The 21432-nt window shown below is 41.6% G+C and overlaps 2 protein-coding genes across 3 annotated transcripts; both read right to left on the minus strand.

Annotated features, from left to right (window-relative positions):
- Positions 1 to 475: 475 nt before the first annotated feature.
- On the minus strand, positions 476 to 13982 carry map6b (microtubule-associated protein 6b). Of its 2 annotated transcripts, XM_054794743.1 has the most exons (4): positions 13122 to 13982; positions 10113 to 10326; positions 7720 to 7768; positions 3786 to 3919 (listed from the first exon to the last, which is right to left on the minus strand). In XM_054794743.1, the coding sequence occupies exons 1-3, from the start codon at positions 13802 to 13804 to the stop codon at positions 7724 to 7726; spliced, it is 942 nt and encodes a 313-aa protein (XP_054650718.1). In that variant the 5' UTR covers positions 13805 to 13982; the 3' UTR covers positions 3786 to 3919; positions 7720 to 7723. The 2 variants fall into 2 exon arrangements, with proteins under 2 accessions (XP_054650717.1, XP_054650718.1); XM_054794742.1 differs by lacking the exon at positions 7720 to 7768 and having other exon boundaries at positions 476 to 3919; positions 13122 to 13962.
- A 263-nt stretch (positions 13983 to 14245) lies between these two features.
- thap12b (THAP domain containing 12b) lies at positions 14246 to 21412 on the minus strand. The gene is made up of 5 exons (XM_054794741.1): positions 21098 to 21412; positions 19868 to 19988; positions 19676 to 19783; positions 19551 to 19587; positions 14246 to 16783 (listed from the first exon to the last, which is right to left on the minus strand). Exons 1-5 carry the CDS (start codon positions 21184 to 21186, stop codon positions 14886 to 14888), a joined length of 2253 nt encoding a protein of 750 aa, XP_054650716.1. The 5' UTR covers positions 21187 to 21412; the 3' UTR covers positions 14246 to 14885.
- Positions 21413 to 21432: the final 20 nt, after the last annotated feature.

Here is a 21432-nt window from a genome sequence, read left to right on the forward strand (position 1 = left end):
ATAGAATGGAAACCTGTCTCCACACATTTGGCTGGTACTGTATATTACATCATATTATGTGTTAAGTGTCATTGGTGACCGCTGTTATTAAATAACCTTACCAACAATGAAGCAAACAACGGCTTAAACAAGATGCTCCGTCATTTATATTTTATGTAATAGCTCATGCTGCTCTGCAAACACACGAACCATTACGCCTGAAATATTTATGCACCTTTATGTCAGGATGACTGATTCGCAGGAAAATGGAAAATAACATCCTCCAAGTGTATTCAGTGGGAATGATAATTCAGGTGCTTTATGTTTTTTTGGTTAATCATAGTGAATTATTGTTAAAATGTTAATGCAATAATAACAATACATTTTCCAAAACTCACAAGATGCCGTTGACGTTCACTTGTTTTTTTAATATGAGTTCATTCCCAACATGCTGAGGAAAAAAAAACAAAAACGCAACACATCCGCAGTAATTTATCTTTTTTGTCCCATTAGCGACCCCATCTGGTGAGAGACAATGTCTCCTTGGAACGACACTTGGCTCATTCTTGAGGCGCATTCATGAACACTCCGAACTCCGAACATCATCTTTTTTATGCGTGTATGTGTTGTCCAACAGAAAGCAAAAAAAAGGGTTAATAAATCGCTCATTTTAGTGCATTTGTTTGAGTTCCTTACTCAATCTGTTCCATAATTTGATTCCACATACAGAAATGCTGAAGGTTTTTAGCATTGTACACATGTCAGTGTTTTAAGTATAATTTTTCTCTAAGGTCATATTTCTCCTTCTTGTTTTACATTTTTGGGTAGCAGGTTATTGTTTGCCTGCGACTGCCTGGCGACTAGTTCAGGGTGTACCCTCGTCTCACGCCTGAAGTCAACTGGGATAGGCTCCAGCATACCCCCGCGGCATAGAAAATGGATGGATGGATGGTGATTTTAGGAATAAAGGGTTTGTATGTTCCCTGTAAGCGGCATTATGGATTATTTCCCCCGTATCTCCACAGAGAACAATAGAGAATATGGAGTGATTTTTGGTCCAGAACAAATGTTGCTTTATTCAGTATTGAGGTATTTCTTGCCACTTTATGTTGTATATTTTTAATGTGAGATTTCCAGCTCATATTATCATCTGTTATGAGCCCCAGAAATGTATTTTCGTTCACCCTGTCAACATCCAAACAGGTCAATTTGTATTTGCGCATGCGTATCCTTTTTGCACTTACCAAATAGCATTATTTTAGTTTCACTTAGATTCAGGGACAGTCTGTTTTTATCAAACCATCTCTTTAGTGTGGTTAAATCATCTGTGATTTTTTTTATTAGCTCTTGTGTGCCAACTCCAGAACAGAATGCGGTTGTATCGTCTGCAAATAATACTAGCGTTAGATTTTTCGTGACTTTACAGATGTCTTATATATAGATTGAACAGTTTTGGTCCCAGTATTGACCCCTGGGGTACGCCGCACAACATTTAAGCTTGCATATGTATATTCTCCAAGCGTCACATATTTTCTCCTGTCTGCTAAATAGCTTTTAACCCAGTTCAAGACGAATCCACTGATTCCATGTCTTTCTAGTTTTGTAATTAGGATGTTGTGATTAATTGTATTGCAGACTTTTGTTAAATCCATAAAAACTGCAGCTGCAAACTTTCTGCGGTCTATAGCGTTGGTAATTTCCTCTGTAATTTCGGTTAGTGCCATGGAATTTGACATGTTAGCTCTGTATCCGTATTGGCTGTCCGCAAGTAATTAATTCTTATTAATACATTTCTCCAACCTGTTATTGAACAGCTTTTCAATTATCTTAGAAAACTGTGGTGATAGGGAAACTGGTCAGTAATTTGTGAATTGATGTTTGTTTCCATTTATGAAAATTGGTATACTTTTGCTGTTTTCATTTTGTTTGGAAATTTACCAGTCTGGATTGATAAGTTACTGATGTATGTCAGTGGTTCTGCGATCTCATGAATAACTTTTTTTTTATCGTTTCCATTCCTATTCCGTTTGTCGGTTGATGTTTTTGCTTTCCTTTTTTTTTTTAACAGTGTTAATGTTTTTTGTCATGTCAGTGAGGAACATGGAATTGGGATTCCTGTCTATAATAATGTATTGAATTGAAAATAGCTAAGTTTTATATGTAGCTGTTTTAGCACTTGAAGCACTATTCACACCACGATTAGTTAAATGTCGCCCTCTTATGGACATGAACGGTACTACATTAGCAATCTCCGGAAAGGGAAGACTGGCTTGTTTTTGAGCATGTATTAAAAATGACTGTCAAATCTTGGCACCAGGAAGAGTATATTAATACAAATATTTTTGATTTTATTCTTGTATTTTATTCTCATTTCCTCAGTCCCCCCCCCCCAAACGATTTCAACTTCCTTCTGGTATTTTTTTTTCTTGGAATTCTGACATTAATTCCCATATTTTGACCTTAATTGTTTGTAACATAACTTTTTCCGCAACCTAATTTTCCAAAAAATGACAACTTTGTTGTTTTGCTTGCAACTTAAAAGATATTTCAACTTCATGCTACTAAAATGATATTTTTCCTCATAATATTACGATGTAATTCTCATAAAATTACAACTTTTTCCTGTTAATATTTTGACTTTATTCTTGCAGATTTTTCCATTTTTTATGTTTAAAAAAAATCCTGTTAAATTATATTTTTTGAGTTTGTTGAGCCTTCTTTCTGGAACTGGATCGCTTGGTCGAGTGTCGAGTGTGTCGACAGTGGTGTTGACACGCTCTACTTCCTGACGTTCCTTCTCTGTGCCGCTGGTTTCGTTCTTCTTCAGGACATTCCAGATGAATGTAGTGGCTATTACCAATGTTCTGATTGACTTTCCATCTTTTCTCAGATTCACGATTACTTTTTTTTCCCCTCTATTGACAGCTCTCAGGGTTTTCATGTTGTTTTCACCTCTAAATGCAGTCTACACAGGCAAAACCTATCCTACCCAATCTGAAAGTGAACATAGACATTCAGTGCTATTTATTAGTTGAATAAGCAATGCAATGGGACACACCTGGGCAACAAAACACACCTGTCAGTCACAGTGCTCACATGAAAGATGGGGGGGGTGTCAAACAAAAAAAAGGTGCTATCTCCTAAGCTGTGCATCCGATCCAGATGCAAATACCTGGAAATTGACCTCACCTTTCCAACACTTCCGGAGGGCAATGTATATTTCAAATAGTATATATGTATACCTTAAAAGGCTTCATACAAGCGAGAATGCTAGAATACTGTATCACTACTCAACCAAAAAAAGGCGGGGAGGCTTGCATATGAAAGCTGCAGGGAATTCTAGTAAATTGATTTGGTTTCTTAGCAACAAAATGAAACTGGATATCACCCAAAAGGATGAAGAGGAAAAACAACACCCAGGACCTAACAGCAGAGGCACTGCAACTATAGGAAATGGACCCACTCCCTCCCCACAAAAACCTAAAAATGAGTTTATACAATCATTGGATGTGATTCTGTAGGAAAAAAACGCCCTTTTGTACAGCACACATACTGTAGCGATGGCTCTTACGTTTAGAGTAAAGAGGCCTCCTAGAAATAATGTGCAAATTATGTGCTCAATAAAAAGCAGCTTTGCTCCCACACACAGTCTTTTACACACACATAGTGGAATAATGGACAGCTAAATAAGGAAAAGGCAGTGAACCAAGTAAATCTTGCAAATAAAGCACATGATGCTATTTTTCTACTGCTTCGCCTCGGCCAGTCTATTGCTTATCTCTTTGCTCTTCTTAGTGACGCCTCCATCTGCTGGAGTTTCTGAGGAGGCCACGGCAGCCGCTTCTTTCTTCTTAAGCTGCTTCTCTTTTGCTTTTTTCACCACCTTCGTTGTCGTCGTCGCTGTCTTTTTTGGCCTGGTGCGAGACGCTGGTTTGTCAGCCTGAAAGAAAACAACCGTTCATGCAAATGTTAACAATAAGAGAAGGATTAGTTTCCAGAGCAGGGGTGCCCAAACTTTTTCCACAGAGGGCAGCGTATTTTGTAAACCAGCCCATGTCATATATTCAAAGACATTTTTAAAGCCATATATTTAAAGAAAAAGCAGCTTCTATCTGAAGCTTTACTTTTCATGTTGAATTTTATGCTTAGAATGTGCTGAGGGCCATTAACAAAAACAACTGCCGGCCGCAAATGGCCCCCAGGACGCACTTAGGACACCCATGCCAGAGTACCAAAGCTTTTTTTTTTATTAATTTTGTGAACTGATTTGTCTTTTTTATACATGATTTTGTACTGAAAATTAAATTGAATAAAAAAAACTGTCAGCAAAATGCATGTATGTGTTTTTGAAATTCAGTTCGTTCAAAAATGTAGCTAAACACAAATTTGCTAAAATTTGGTGTTCATAAGAAATCAGTGCAAATAAATTCTGTGTTTTCCTAAATTTCTCTCCTTAAATTTGGAGATTTCCTGTTTAATTTTACGCTTAGACTGTGCCGAGGACCATTTCAAAAAACAGCTGCGGGCCATACATGGCCCCCGGGCTGCACTTTGGACACCCCTGTTCTAGACTCTGTATATGGGATGTCTGAGCTGTTGTGTGTAGCATGCATACCTTGTTATTCCTACTTAGAACAAGCAAGAGGCACCATCAGGTGTCACAGGTGTTCATGGTGGTTAGTGTCATGACAGCTAAAAGGCACAAACGTGTGTCTTTGTGCCTTTTCTTGCAAAAACAAAGAGGAAGTGACATGATCCGCTTTTACAATATTGATCTTTGTTAGTGTATGACAGCTCACTCGAGCAGTATTACCATATAATTAGAGGTAGCAGCACCTAAATAGAATGAAACAATGAATATCCACTAATAACAGCGTGTACCTGGACACACCACACACCCGTCATTGACATGCTCATAAGAATGTCCATTTTTGACACACAGCTCCCTCCTCCTCCTCCAAACTCTCCTGCTAGCTTGACGTTTTCATCAGATTTCAGGTTAACATTTGCAATAAGACTAACAGTTGTGATGAATAGATTAGTTATTATAGTAGTAATCATAAATGATAATATAATTAATGTATAGGAACAGACGGAACTGGAGTCACAGTGTACAAGTTTTACATACAGTATATATGTTTCACGTTTGCATCTCATGGCAACTACGGTGCGTTCAAAGACCGCTGAGCAAAAAGTGAAATCTCTATGCTTGACGAAAAAACATTATCAGTGTAGTGTAAAGACATAAACATGTAAAAATTGTGGGCTTTTCTTAAATCGCGGTACAGTGTACCTGTACGTATTTATAAATTATTACTGACTTACGGTGAATGACATATTTTCTGAGGAAAAATTGCCTATTTTCAAAGATTGATTTAGTTATTTTTACTTTATCTTTGTTCTCTCACTTTGTTTGTACTAGAACATTACAAAAATAAAAGTTAAAAAACATTTACCACAGAAATGAATGAATATTTCAACTTTCTTCTTGAACATTTTATCTCGTAATATCCATCCATCCATCCATGCATCCATGCATCCATGCATCCATCCATCCATCCATCCATCCATCCATCCATCCATCCATCCATCCGCCTTCTTATGCTTATCCGGGTCCGGGTTGCAGGGATAGCAGTCTCAGGAAAGTCCAGACTTCCTGGTCTCTGGCCTCCTCTTCCAGTTCCACCGGGAGGACAACAAGGCGTTCCCAGGCCAGCTGTGAGACATAATCCGTCCAGCGTGTCCTAGGTCTGTCTCGGGGCTTTCTCCTGACTGGGCATGCCCGGAACACCTCACCAGGGAGGCATCCAGGAGGAATCTAAACTAGAAGCCCGAGCCACCTCAGATGGCTCCTCACGATGTGAAGGAGCAGCGGCTCTACTCAGAGCTCCTCACCCTATCTCTTACGAAGGAAACTCATTTCAGCAGCTTGTACGCGCAATGTTGTTCTTTCCGTCATGACCCAAAGCTCATCATCATAGGTGAGGGTGGGAACATAGACTGCCCGGTAAATTGAGAGCTTTGCCTTCCAGCTCAGCTCTCTCTTCGATGGTCTGGTACAGCGGCCGCCTTACTGCAGACGCTGCGCTGAGCCATCTGTCGATCTCACGCTCCAACCAAAGACCCCGAGATACTTGAACTCCTCCACCTGGAGCAGGTCTTCATTCCCAACCCGGAGGGAGCAATCCACCCTTTTCCGACTGGGAACCATGGCCTCAGATTTGGAGGTGATGAATCTCATCCCAGAAGCTTCACACTCAGCTGCAAACCGCCCCAGTAAACACTGAAGGTCACAGCCTGATGAGGCCATCAGAACCCAAACTGGACCCCCTCGATGCCTTGGCTATGTCTACAAATGCTGGCCATAAAAATTATGAACAGAATCGGTGACAGAGGGCAGCCTTGGTGAAGGCCAACGTTCACCGAAAACATGCTCGACTTACTGCTGGTAATGCAAAATAGGCTCCTCCTCCGGTTGTCCAAGGAACTAATGGCACATATTAGCGTACTCCTGGAGCTCCCCCCACAGGATACCACGAGGGACACGGTCGAATGCCTTTTCCAAGTCCACAAAGCACATGTAGACCAGTTGGGCAAACTCCCGAGTACCCTCCAGTACCCTTGCAAGGGTGAAGAGCTGGTCCAGTGTTCCACGACTGGGCCGAAAACCACATTGCACCACCTGTAGCTGAGGTTCGACTTATAGTTGTACCTTCTCTCTAGCACCCTGGAATAGACTTTCCCTGGGAGGACGAGGAGTGTGATCCCCCTGTCGTAGGAACACACCCTCCAGTCACCCTTCTTGAAAAGGGGGACGGTCTGCCAATCCAGCGGTACTGTTCCCGACTCCCACGCAATGTTGTAGAGACGTGTCAGCCAAGACAGTCCCTCAACATCCAGAGCCTTGAGGAATTTTGTATTTTGTATACTATACTTTTGTGATGTTATGACATTATGACTTCATTCATAATATTTTGACTTTATAATTGTAAATTATAGTGTTTTTCCCAAATTTATTTTCCAAAAATTGCGATTCTTTGTTTTGTTTATTTCTCATATTATGACCTTTTCCCCTTTCATTTTTCAACTTGACACTATTTTTTCTCTTGATATTAAGACTTTAGTCTCTTAAAATGTTGTCTTCATTCTTGTAAAATTACTGTTCTTTTCCCCATTTTTGCTGTTTTTTAGTTTTGTTAAGTGTATTTTTAGAAAGCGCCGAAAGCCAATAAAAACAAAAAAAAACAGCCTCGGGCCGCACTTTGGACACCCCTGCCTTAAAGGGTTGTGCTGAATAGTTTTATGCGATATCAAAAAACAGATGGAGGATGCCCGGTGGGATTCTGGTTTATTCTTCACTGGTCCTATTTAGTCATCTCCTCCATGATGTTGTAGCCACGATGTTGTCAATGAAGACGATCTCAAAAGAAATGGGTGATGCAGGCAGAGAGGTGGGCAACGAGTGAGGAAGAAGGGGCGGGATCTTAATAAGGTAGTGATGAATGTGACCGTCTTGTAGTGTGCATACATTATACAGTATCTCACCAAAGTGGGTACACCCCTCATGCCTTCTCATGGGACAATGCTATATAAATCACATTTGCATATACTTTACGAAGTTATGTCCACGTTTCATTTGTATAGTATTGTCCCTTGAAAAGATATGAGTCACCGCTTGTATGCACGCTTGCGTTGCAATCAGTCTGAGGTCAGCCTCCATGCTTTCTAAGGGAAACACACCTGACTACAGCAGATTTAGCACAGAGGTGCTGTCAGCCTTTGACACGTCCTATGAGAATGAGAAAGGTAGGGAGGAGCTGCATGAACACATCAGCACCATGTTGACATGCACGCACACAGTACGTGGAGGAGGAGCTTCAATGAAAAGCCTGCTTTGGTATGGGCGGAAAACGTAGTACAATTTGAACAAGACAGCATTGGGTACACCCTCTAAGTCTCCAGCTTTCATCACCATTAGAGCAGAGGTGGGTCTGCCGTATTTATGTGACTAGCAACATTTAAACTGTACTTTATTTACCATGCAGTGAGGTCATCTGTCATGAAATATATGCATTGTGTCTGAATTGAACACTATACAGTACGCTAAATACTAAGACTTGAAGCAAATATTCTTTGACCCTTTGGTGAGCGACACAAAATTCGGTGGCGAGCTACCCGATGGAGACCCCTGCCCTAATCAAATGAGATCCAACACCGATTACAAAGATCCAGACCCAGAGATGCCCAAATCCTGCAAAAGATTCATTCAGATTCATGATTTCATCACAGATGAGGGAAAATGTCAAAGTTGCCAGTGATCACTATTTTCTATGTAAAAATACAATCCTGAGAAATGAATTTTGTAGGGCTACATAATATAATGACAACACAATTGTAAAATAATATAATACTAGTACACTTTAACAAAATGCATCATGCCGTGTTAGTCATACCTCCAATATCGCTCCCTCACTCTGTCACGGGTTTTCAAAAATGTATTAATTAATAAATGATCGCTGTTTCGTGGTCAACAGCAAAAAAACATGCACTCTTAAACAAATTGTATGAATTTTTTCCATCAGTAAATAGTACAAATAAATACAGTTAAACGATTAAGGCCACCGTAGTATTCCACGTTGGTCACTGGGTGTCAGTAATTGTTCGGAGAGACAAGCGCCAGACTTGATTGGCGGAACAACAGGCTTTTATCGCAGGTTTAAATGATCTCACAACAGGAACAATAATAATGACATAATAATCATAATCATAATAACAACACGGGGCACTGTTGTGGGCTGCACGGTGGCCGAGTGGTTAGCATTTTGGCCACAAAGTCAGGAGATTGGGAAGACCTGGGTTCGAATCTGCGCTTGTGCGTCGGTTTTCTCGTTTTCTCCCACTTTCCAAAAAAAGGAATAGGCGACTCTAAATTGTCCATAGGTATGAATGTGAGTGTGAATGGTTGTCTATATGTGCCCTGCCATTGGCTGACGAACAGTCCAGGGTGTACCCCGCCTCTCACCCAATGTCAGCTGGCATACCCCTGCGACCCTAATGAGCGGCATAGAAAATGAATGGATGAAGGGTAAAGCTAAAACTCAACTCTGAACCCCCAACGTCACTTCCTGTCTGCCACTGATTCTGGTCCTCGACAAGGTACCTCTACAAGGTGTCTACAAGGTAAACTGTCTTAAATGATTATGTCTACTATAGGGGTGTTATTTCACATCTAGATGGCTCTAGTAATGTTAAAAAGCATATTTAGAAGGTCGGAAACATGTTTTCTATACCAAAACTACAAGGGATGCTCTAATCAGGGTTTTATGCTTCTGATTCCAATCATCAATGAGTAAGATCGGCCGATACCAACACTAATCACGTGGATTAACTGTACATTTTTCAATTTATGATGAGTGCTATTGGCCAGGGCCGCCGTTAGACAATTCCAAGGGCCCCAGTCTTAAAAAATAAACTTTCGAGCAGATAGGTTTTTTTGGGGTTTTTTTGCCTTTATTTCTGTGAAATGATTTTTGTACTATTTAACACAAGCCTGAATTTAGTTTGATACATGTTTTGGAGTAATACAAATACATGGGAAATCAATTATTCAATCATTTATTTTTTAATTCACAATAACAAAATTCATGGAATAAAATAATACAAACAAAGATCTTTATTAAAAGATATATTATAAATCTGTGCTGCTTAACTTAAAAGAGAATACACTGAGTGTCCAGGTTGCGGAGGAGTCCAACTTTTATCACTATTAGAGCTGTCAACTATTTGTGTTTTACTTATGACTGGCAACATTTCAATTGTACACTACTATTTAGTATTTACCAAGCACATCTCCACTCAGTGTGGCCATTGTCTTGATGCTAGTGTGCGCTCATTTGTCATTATATAAAGTCTGAATTGATTAAAAAACTAATGAGAGTTGAAGCAAATATTCTTTTGCTGTTCTTTTGTTGGATCTCATGAGATTGTGCAGGTGTACCTAATGACGTGTCTGACGGGGATACCTAATTTAGACATTTCGTCCTATGACAGAGGAACATACACTACATTAGAGCACATAGAGTGGTTTAACGAGATGTTTTTTTTTTGTGTGTGGGGGTTGGGAGTGCACTCACCTTGGGGGGCTCCTTGCCAGGCTCACTGTACAGACTACGTATCCTCCTGCGCTCCATCAGCTTGTTGTCAGTGGGCTGGGCCTTGACCTGCTCCCCCCTGAACGTGGCACTGTAGCTGGTTTCCAGGCTGGTCTCCTCCCCTGGAGGTTTGTACTGGGATGGAGCCTTGATGGGCTTGACTGGTTTGACATCCTTGTAGGCCTTGAACTCAGTTCTAGGAGACAACAGCAGGTTTTAGACAGTGTTTAAGCTGCACCCACTAAATTTAGAGAGAAAAACTGGTTTGTTCATATATAAGATACAGTATATATGCATAAAATCAGCTGGTGAGATAGGAGACTTCTGTGATAGTATCACCGTCATAAGGCTGGACCCACTTCAGTATGTGTTTATGTTCGCTAAACAACCACACACAAATTAAAACACCATTAGTATGACAACAACAAAATAGTAAAGTTGTTCAGTGACACTTGAAAAAGTTAATACGTACCCCATGAACGTGATCTCCACTTCCCGGTGGGACAAAAACGAGCTCCGAGCTAACCGCATTGCTTGTTTGTTTTAAAAACAAAATGTCACTTCGGTAAAAAGTCACATTTGGAGTCAGAAGACGAGAAGCTAGGTGGATAACTCTATCTGGCTAGCTAGCTGCTGCCAGTGACAGCTAGGCAAAGCGTGTAAACAAAGATGCGAGAAAAGTTGAACAGCAATAGGTTTTAATAAGGGAGTCATCAGACACGCTGGCATCCATTAGAGTAGCCTTTGTCAAGCTGTCAAAACTGAAGCTCTTGCAACATTGTACATTTTTCTGAAAATAATTTTCAAAAAATTACAACTTTATTAGTTGTTGTTTTTCATAATATTAAAACTTTAAAAGTGGTCTTTATTTAATATTTAAATTTTAAAGCAACTAAAATGACATGTTTTCTCATATTACGTTATTCTTGTGAAATTGCAACTTTTTTCTCTTCATATTTTGACTTTATTCTTGTAAAATTACTGCATTTTTTTTTCATTTTTTGCTGTTTTTTGTTGTTTCTGTGTTTGAAAAAAACATCTCATCTTCTTAAATTACAGTTTTAGAATGTGCCGCGGGCCAATAAAAAAATAGCCGCGGGCCGCAAAATGCTCCTGGTCCACACTTTTGACCCCCTGGTGTAGACAATCACTACATTATGATTCCTGTTTATGATTGCTTCTTAAAATATTTTAATTATATTAAATTTTATATTAATATTAATTTTTATATTAATATTTATTAATTTGTAATATATATATTTAAAAACAAGTCATATTTTCTTACATTGCCAATTGAAACTGAGCATTAATATATTTGTAAAGGCAGAATATTTCATACTTGGATCTGATATTGTGGCCAATGCCTAACATGTATCTATAAATCTGCATAACACATATATTGACCGTAATTAGGAGGCGATCATTAAAATGAGCACAAAGCAGACTGTCCGCTTTGTGAGGAGACAGTGTAATGAAAGTGCATCAGTGCATGGCTTTAATAGTCTTTTCGCTCAATAAAACTTAACAACTCATGAAACTCACACGTTTATGTTATTATACAACATTAGAGGAAGTGGATGCTAAAAGATACGACTTCACAATATCCTCAGACCATCTGCATGCTGATCATCCTCCCATTGCTTGCTTGAATTATTCATACTTGGCCTACATCACCTTCATTATGATTGTAATACACGCAGACAGCACTGGGCTTGTTAAAGCTGCAATGTGATTACTGTACATTCTCCACAGTCATTCTGCCGGCTTCATTCATGCACATGCCACAATATCGATTGGATAGTACTGGACTATACTGTCGGACGTGGAGGAGGTGTGGATCAATACAACAGCATTATCTTTACGGAAATAGCACTCTTGGAGCGTTGTAACAGGAGCTCGCTTCATACTACAGCCTGACAATATGTGCACACATGACGACCTAGCAGCTGACAGTGTGCACCGTATACTTTATTTTCTGCGTTTTGATTGTGTTCCCTTGAAATAAAGGCTAAATGGGTGTAACTACAGGATAAATAACGGATTTCCTCAAATAGTGGGCTTCATACTAACAGACTACGTACCTGATTTAACAGCTCACATTTCTCTAAGTACATTTACTATGACTACTTATTATATGATTACGGTGGAGCCCCGTTTTTCGCACACTGAAAAAATAGTAATTAAGACGCCCATAGAAATGTCAAATTTTTGACACATGCCTTGCTCCCTTCCCACCGTCATACGTATTTTTGCTTTGCTTCTATGGTGCATTCACGGACCGCTCAACAAAGTGCTACATTGCAACATTTGGTGAAAAAACATAGAGTAAAGCACAAACACTTAAACGTAAAAATTGTGGGCTGGGTACATATACTGTATGCTGTGCTTTTTACCTATATTATGACGTATTTACAATGTACTACCGACTTACGGTGAATGAGATGTTGTGGAGATAACAGCCTATAAAAACAAACAAAAAATAATCTTTAGACCAAAATCTGAATTCGGGCCGTCGATTGGCTGTATCATGATACCACAATTTGTCTTAACGCAGAGCAGACCTGGCATCTGCACTGTCGCCATTTGTGAATGATGGCTGTAATGCTGTTTACTATTAGACATATTGCATTATATTTAAATATCGATATTTGTGAAAAATGTATTGATATAAAAACTCCTTAAACCTGATACATGTCTGGTGCTCTGCAGTTGAGTAAATAAACAACCAAGGAACTACAGCATCAAAATTATGAGTACGAATTATGTGTATCATAAACAATAGGCTTTGGAGATGTGACATTTCACTGACTAAAATTATACATAAGGGTAATATCCCTTAATGGAATAGTCCGCGATCAGCATCACTGGATGGACCCGTGTGACGTTCAGGGAAGATGGGATAAAATGGTTTTAGAGAATGTTGTGTAACGGGGGTTGTTTGCAGCACCCTGCGTGTACTTTCAGTGAACATAACACACAATTTGGTGTTACCTGTAGCTGCTGGAAGTCGACATGGTCTCCTTAATATGTCTGTTAAGAGCGTCTGCGACCGCCCTGCCTTTCTTTATCTGCTGCCCATCGGAGCACACCTGCACTTCAACCTTCTTCTCGACGTCGTTTCTTTCCGTAGACTTTTCCCTCTTGGCCGGCTCCTTCACCTCCTTCTCCTGTAGCTTCTCCTCTATCTCACTCTTCTCTACGCCGGTCTCCACCTCCACTCGCTCCACCTTCCCCACTCCGGTAGTGGGGGCGAGGCCGGCTTTGGGGATCCACGGGTGGTCGTGCTTCTTCGGGATGGGCCACGCTTTGTAGTCCTTCTGGTACTGGGTCTCCGGGATGAACGGTGCGGCCGAGGGTTGGTACTCGTTTCTGGGCTTGCAGCTAGGCTCCGGTCGCACCTTCCACGCCTGGAAGTCTTGGCGCATGACGGACGCATTGGAGGATGCGTCCTTGCCCGATGCGGCAAGTGGCTCGGCGGCGCAGGAGGGTGGTGCCTTCGCGACCTCCGGCTGGCTCTCAGCAACCCGTCTCGGCTGCTTGCGCTGGGGGAGGTGGTGCACGTCGGCCACATCAGAGTATTTGGTGAAAACCAAAGGCACTGCGATGTCCGCTTTGTCCAGCTCGGTCCAAAAACGATTGATGCAGCAAGCACGCGTGATGCACGGCCACGCCATGATGGTGCTGGTGGATATGGTTGGCACTTTATCAATGTCAGGGCTAGTCGGTACAATCTATATGCTTGAGCTTCCTGCTTCCTCCTGCAGGCGGTTGGAGGCTTTGCTGTGGAGTGCACATTGCCGCCTGGTTGCGCATCAAGACCCCACCCACGTTTTGCGTGAAGCTGGGAGATGTTTGAACGCACCAGGAAGATACATCTCTGGCGTTGTCTGCCATTAAAACAGACTTTATGGTCTGTTCATGTGCAACAATATGGAAAAAATATCAATGCGTATATTCTGTAGCATTAAGTGCATCAGCACATTACAAGATACAAAAATACATTATAACGTATGTGAACTGAGCATGCAGCAAGTCCAAGGCAACAACATGCACGCAAAACTAACCTTAGCAACATACGTTTAAAAAAAAAAAATCATTTTTATTTAAACTTGTATTTTTCAAATATCAATCCAGGAAAGAGGACAAACTAATCAAGCACAGTAACAGTTGTAAGTATAAATACCTGTCAGTAACATCAGTATTGTTACACTGCCTGCAGAATATGTTTAAATCAAACAACTCAGTAAAATGTGGTATGAACTGCACCATGCCTGTTGTATTTACAAGGTGTACCTAATACGTTGGTAGTTTAGTTTTTGTTGAGGTGGCTCCCTCTGGTGGTCTTCCTACGACAACTGCGTTTAAAAATGAAACCGTACAGAAAGGGGTTATTAAACTTCCAGATCGATGGTAGTCAAGAACATGTGTTATTTATTTAACAGCTCTGTCACTGATCAATACCTCTGCATAAACTCACGAGCCACACTCTCTGGAGAAGAGTTGTATCAAAAATACTTCTCCCTATGTAATGTGAGAATTCACAATGTTGTTCCCTTGCTGGCGTCACACATTAAAAGCAAATGTCAGATGTTTAAATACACTAAAGGTACAGTCATGGCCAAAAATATTGGCATGCCAAAGTGTTTTTGACCATGCCTGTATGGAATACAACCAAATCAGCCTAATTTATACAGCATTGCTAAGATTTTGGCCATGATTATTACAGTTATAGGAAATAAAAGGATGAATTGTGTTTCACTTCATGGCTTCCTCCTCAGGTACCACCTCAGATTCGGCCTCCAGTTCAGGCTCATCCTCTGGGTACAGTCTGCAGTATTTGTCCACCATGACATCCAAGTCAGGCTTGACTTCGGCGTTGACGTGGAGTACGGCGAGGCTTCGGTTCCATTGCCCGACCGGCACGCTGTCCAGGTAGGCCTGCAGCCGTGTGCCTGCCGCCTCGCCCAGCTGCTCCTCCAACTTCAGTACGGGCAGCGTGGAGAGCACCTTGAGGAAAGCGTTGACGTTGGGGAAGAACTTGATGTCGGGCAGCTGCAGCGTCTCGTGGATGGAGGTGGGCAGGCGCACCTCCTTGCCGCGGTGCTTCCACTTAATCCTCCAGCAGTGGAGCTCGGCGGGGAGTGTCTCGGGATTGGGCAGGTCGTTGTGGTAAACATTGGCGTCATTCTCCTCGGTGGTGTTGAACTTCATCTGGCCCATGATGGCCGGCACGAGCGAGAGACATTTGAGGGCTTTGACATTAACCTCAGAGAACATCTCCTCCACTTCCTGCATGACGCTGTGGATGATGGGGAGCGTCACATACTCCCTGTAGTAGGCCTCAGTTTGGATCTCTCCCATGTCGGCCGCACGCTGCCTCTGAATAAAAAGCCTCGGGACACGCACCGGAATCTCCACGGAAGTGGCCACACTCACAGCCTCCTCGTACCAGAACTCATGGTAGATGTCAATGTTATCATTGACCTCGTTCAGTGAATGCATGACCGCAGTCAAGCTGTTGGCAGCACAAAATGCATCTTGAGTGTCGCCTTGGAGATTCCTGCCGAACGCTCTGGTGAACGTGAGGACATTCTTCAGCACGATCACAGTCATCACCATCTCAAAGTCGGCAAGGATTTCGGCGAGGGAAAGTGCATCGGCTATCACAGCGCTGTCAAATACGTCGTCTGCGTTGTTGTGAATGGCATCCATGCAGTATATGAGCGGTACCAGGATGTCGAGCAATACGTCAAAGACGTTATGTTGCTCTGTCCAGCCGCTGCAAGAGGCTTGTGTTAGCACCGCAGCTTTGTCCTCGTTCTTCTGATAGTGAGTGGATATCGCCTTCTCCAGCTGCGTGTGTGCACCTGGTCTTTTGAAGAAGATGCGGAGCCTCCTCAGCGTCTCCATGAGGATCTGGACATTGGGGAAAGGGAGACTGTTGGCCAGGTGGATGTTGAGTGCCATGCGCGAGCACGGCATGTGAAAGGCCAGTGGGTACTTCTCCGTCAGGAGCACCGCCACGGCCTTCATCTTGGTGGCAGATGCCCCTGTGACCTTGTGGGCCTGACCGCGGCAATCCTCCATGCTGAGCCCCCAACGCTCGGTCAGCTGCGCCTCCAGCCTCTCCACCAGTGCCACTTCGTCGCCGTTGAATGGCACAAAGTCCAAAAACTCCTCCCGGAGGATATTCTGCTGGTTAACAAAGCGCAGGAAAAGCGGCAGGTGCTTCTCGTTGCCAAAGTCGACCAGGTCGGCTGTAACTAGTGAGAAGATACGACTCTCCCTTGCCTCCATGAGCATCTCCTCCCTCACTGTGTTCTCACACACATCCAGAAGTTGGCCCAGCTGTGTTGAGGAGAGGTACTCCGCGTTAACAGCAGCCCCCCCAAAGCGCTTCCTCAGTGCCTCATCTCCAGCGTTTATGCGGTAATCCAACAGGGCTTGAAAGTTGTTGGACACGTTCTCGCTCGCTGAGACTTTGGACGTGTCCAGTGGGATGCTCTGCTTCGCCAGCATGATTATGACCTCAAACAAAGACCTCAGGTAACAGCGAAGCTCCTTCTCCTCTGTGGACAGCTGGGGCTCGCCTCCATTGGCGCTTGTGCCTTCCTCAACGGCAGCTTCTTTTTTGGATGCAGCAGAAGCTGCCACTGAGGGGAAGAAGAGGGAATGCAGAGATGATGGATAATAAACAAACGTACAGTACTGCATAGCATTTTTAAGGATGCAAAACTCAAATTTATGCGAATAAACTGGAATTGTGCAGGTTAGTCCATAAAGGAAAACCTGCATTTTTGAGGAGGGTGAAAAAAAAACTTGCAGCATAAACCAACTACATTTTATGCAATGATCAGTTTCAATCAGGGGTGCAGAGAGGGTTGACATTTCAGTTTCCCCGTGAAACTTCCAAACATGAAATCAGATATTCTACAGATTTCTTGGGAGACTTTAAAATGAAAAGGCTCCATAATAAACGGCATGTTTGGAACCCACGCAGAATGAGGTCCTACAGCATTGGTGTCCAAAATGTTTCCAGTGAGGGCAACAGAGGAAAATGAGAGGAGACAACTTTGCCACTTTTGATAGTTTGTAAAGCAAAACATGTTGATATGCTCAGAAGTTACCGATACATACTGTATATTTCAAGAAAAAACCTGCATATTTGTGATGTGGATGAAAAAGCCTGTCACTTTTCACCTTTATTCTTGAATGATCTCTGTAAAATTTATTTTCATATTATGACTTGATTCCCATATTTTGACTTTTCCCCCCCCCAACCAAAATTTCCACAAATTACAACCTGTTTTGTTTGCATAAAATTGCAACTTTTTCCACATTAGAATACACCTTTTTTCTCTGAATATGTATATTTTATTCTTGTAAAATTGTTTTTTTTTTTTAGATTTCTGCTTTTATTTAAAATTTTCCAACAATTCCACCTTTCTTCTTGTACATTTTCTTTTTGTAATTATGACTTTATTCCCATAATAGTCTGATAATTTTAAGAGGTGTAACAATTCATCCACTGCATCGATTTATATTCCTATGATTCAACTACATCGATCTGTGTTCCACAAGTTGCCATTCTGGACGACATATATCGATCTAACGTCGTTTAAAAGGTAATCAATTGACTGAATCGATGCTAGGAAATAAAAGCATTGGACTTAAGCCAGGCAGGCTTTATATGGATGTGTTTTTTTTATAGCACTTTTAATGATGAAGACGTTAAACGTTACTCGATTCAGTTTGTCTTGTCTTCTGGGCATGTGGTCGTCGTAGTCATAGGAGTTGTAGTGGACCTGTGAAATACAGTTGATTTGAATGCCATTTATAGACTATAGCTCTGCATTCAATAGTTAGCCCCAATAAACCCACAGATAAGCTCCTCACACTTGGCCTGTCACCCTCCCTCTGTAACTGGGTGCTGTGTCCACAATCTCACATCCAGCTCAAGAATTGTAAGCACTGGGACCCCACAGGGGTGTGTGCTGAGTCCGCTCCTCTACACACTCTTCACCTATGATTGTGTGGCCTCCCAGCACAACACCAGCATCATTAAATTTGCGGATGACACTACAGTCATGGGCCTGATCACTGGTGGGGTTGAAACGTCATACAGATCAGAGGCGGCAGACCTGGTGACTTGGTGTCATGATAACAATCTTCATCTCAATACAGAAAAGACCAAAGAGATGATCATTGACCCAAGAACAAGGGAAAAGGAGCCGCACAAACCCCTGATTAATGATGAGACTGAGGTGGAGAGGGTGAAAACCTTCAAGTTTCTTGGCACATACATCAGCGAGGACCTCACCTGGTCTCACAATACCCAACAAATTATCAAGAAGTCTAAAAAAAGACTGTACTTCCTGAAAAGACTGAGGAAATTTGGCAGGTCCACCAAAATCCTCAGTTACTTCTATAGGTGCAAAAGGTCGAAAGTCGTCTCTTATCATTGTTTGGTACGGTAACTGTACAACACAAGATAGGAAGGCACTCCAGTGGGTGATCAAGACCTCACAGAACATTGTTGGGGCAGCCTTCCCCTCACTGCAAGACATTTATAAATCTGCAGTCCTACAAAGGACAGCACACATCCACAACACTCACTGCTTTCAAGTCAGACTCTCCAAAAGTCACTTCACTAGATTTGTTGCTAGTAACATAGAACAAACAAAAAAAATCTAGAAAGGTCTGATTACTTGCTAAATATAGCAAAAAAGTTAACGTTAGCCACAGTGATCGCCCCTGCTCCTTTTCTTCTCTGGCAGACAAGGTGCGCTATAATGTGTTTGTAACGAGAGCAAACGGGTAGCGCCAAATCTATTTGTGGTGGTCTAAATTTATATGTGGCGGGTCGTCAGGGATAAATGAAAAAGTCGTCTCTTGCAATATCACGGTTTGATTATTGCTCCGTCGCTATATTGCCGTTGCACACTATCCGCCTCTCCCAGATTCATTACCTCGGCGATTAGCGCGTCACAGGCTACGAACACATAGCTACAGCGCGCTTCTCGTTATAAAACATTTTGCTATGCTCTTGGAAATTCTATAGTTTCATTTTACAGTGCAGTAACTTGCTTCAGACTCAACTCCAAACTCCGTTAACCTTTTTCTCTCCAGTGAGGCTCACCGCATACATTAGCCTACCTCCCCTTCCCTTGCTCATCCAATCAGCACTCATGAGCAGGCTTGCGGTGAGTTGGATATTTCAAAATGATTTTCGAAAATGCACTTTCCCCTACTTCGGTGTTAAAAAAAAAAATCACAGAGCTCAGCAAAGGGAGCTGCAACAAGGAGGCTGAAGAGCCGCATGTGGCTCCGCAGCCGAGGGTTGCCGACTCCTTGTCTAGTCAAACACATAATCAATGTTGATTTTTGTACACGTAGCGTACATATACCTGATTTACTTACATCTCCTTTCCTTAATTCGTTTTAAGTCCTCCTCCGTCTGAAACCAAAATAAAGTGTCCAGGATAAAACATTTGTAACACAAATAACACAAGACTACTTAAAGAGTATTTTTTTTTCCTCCTCACAAGTTCTTTAATCTGCTTGTGATGCTTGTCACGTAGACTCCGTGGGCGGATGGTCAAATCAAACATGGTGGGAATAGCCGTATCCTTCAGCACTGTCCTGTAAGGGCTCTTCAGGGAAAAATGGTCACACAAATTATTTTTGAACAGTGAATAACAACTTAGAAGATGCATGCGCTCATGCAAGATACTCACTGTTCTGTACACCAGTGATGGGTCAAAGTGTTTGGCACATAATCTATAATGCTTGTTTAACTGATCTACTGTTTTGGCCTCCAGGTCTGCCCTGCGGCAGTTCTCTACCCATATTCGACATCTGAAAGCACAACACACACATTAAAAAAAATTATACACCTGAACACGGTCAGTGACATAAGCTTTATAAAAGACACAGCATGTACAATAATACATAATAGTGCAGTTTTGTTGGCAGTAGTCATTTAACGATATGTGTATTACTGTGGTGGTAGAACTTCACTCCATCATACGAACAGCTGTTTTTAACATGTAGGCCTTCTCACAGATGTAAAATCGGCATATTAAATTGATCTGAATCATGTTAAGAGTAAAATTACCATTTAAGATTTCTAAATTTTAAGAACTGACTTCGACTTTGAATAGCAATGTTACAAAACCCGTATTTTAGCAATGGAGCTCTGGAAGGAGAGTCCGTGCGGACGTCCTTAAAATGCATTTTTTTCATATGATATTGTGTGTATTTTCATTCGTATACATGTTTGTTAGGTAAATGACTTAATCTTGAATTGCGTATCGGATTTGTATTGATTGTTGGACTACAACTAGTCAACTTAGTGCTTGGAAAATTAAGTACACCTTTTAGCCTTTCAAACTCATGGACCGGAGCTATAGGACAAGATAAAGGGTATATGGCATATTAATTTACTATAAAATCTATCTGCAATCGAGGCATATACAGGAAAATATGACACTTAACTTTCTTCCCTGGACTTTCGATTTATCAAAAAATGTAAATGGCTACTCTGTTGATTTTTAAAACAGATTTTCACAAAGTTATTATATATTTTGTAGTACCGCTGTACTTGCTAAGGCCTGTGGGTCGATCACAGCTTTTGTCTTGACTCAATGTTTAAGCAATGGGGACCAAAGGCACTATTTTTCGGTATAAAATCTGCTATAACTTCATTAATATTTGGGGTAGAGAATAATATTTGGGGTAGAGAAGTGAATGATGTATCAAATTAAAGTTGAAGTCATGCTTTCTCAGATCGCATTCATCACAGACTTGATTTTACAAACTTCCACATTATTGCTTTGACATCTACAGGAAGGGGGCGCGCGTAGTGTTTACTAACCTAACAAGCAGCAGCATTAGCTGGGCTTTTTTAACAAAAGCAACACCCTTATATTTGAAACAAACAGAACGAATAGAACATATGGTATTACCTCTCAGGGTCCCTTGGAAAACGAAAAAAGGCTAAATCCGACTGCGTGCTCTTCCGTGTGCAGTTCGGGGCCGCGCAAAAATTCGGCATGTTACTTTGGCTAGCTCGCTAGCTTAGCTAATACTACTTCCCTCGACAAAGTTTGCTACCCTTTTAAGCCGTTTGTTCGGAAATGGACATCCAACAACATAGCCAAACGATAACGTCAGACTTCGTTTCACAACACAGTGTTTACAATAAATGCTTCGATAATTTGACGGCAGTTGAATTTCAAAGCCGACGAAGAGAACTGTTCCGCTCGACAGACGCAGTCGAGACACCGGGATCCTGATTGGA

Source organism: Dunckerocampus dactyliophorus, chromosome 12 (genome assembly GCF_027744805.1).
Source record: "Dunckerocampus dactyliophorus isolate RoL2022-P2 chromosome 12, RoL_Ddac_1.1, whole genome shotgun sequence".
NCBI lineage: Eukaryota > Metazoa > Chordata > Actinopteri > Syngnathiformes > Syngnathidae > Dunckerocampus > Dunckerocampus dactyliophorus.

Bases quoted from the DNA above. Each gene is read 5' to 3' on its own strand.
- map6b (XM_054794742.1), bottom strand. From the start codon at position 13,804: ATGGCGTGGCCGTGCATCACGCGTGCTTGCTGCATCAATCGTTTTTGG. The intron at 10,327-13,121 runs GTAACACCAAAT...GTTGTCTCCTAG, and splicing joins TCGACTTCCAGCAGCTACAG to AACTGAGTTCAAGGCCTACA. The intron at 3,920-10,112 runs GTGAGTGCACTC...GTTTTCTTTCAG, and splicing joins CTGGCAAGGAGCCCCCCAAG to GCTGACAAACCAGCGTCTCG.
- thap12b (XM_054794741.1), bottom strand. From the start codon at position 21,186: ATGCCGAATTTTTGCGCGGCCCCGAACTGCACACGGAAGAGCACGCAG. The intron at 19,784-19,867 runs GTGAGTATCTTG...TTTTCCCTGAAG, and splicing joins CATCACTGGTGTACAGAACA to AGCCCTTACAGGACAGTGCT. The intron at 19,588-19,675 runs GTGAGGAGGAAA...TTTTGGTTTCAG, and splicing joins ACAAGCAGATTAAAGAACTT to ACGGAGGAGGACTTAAAACG.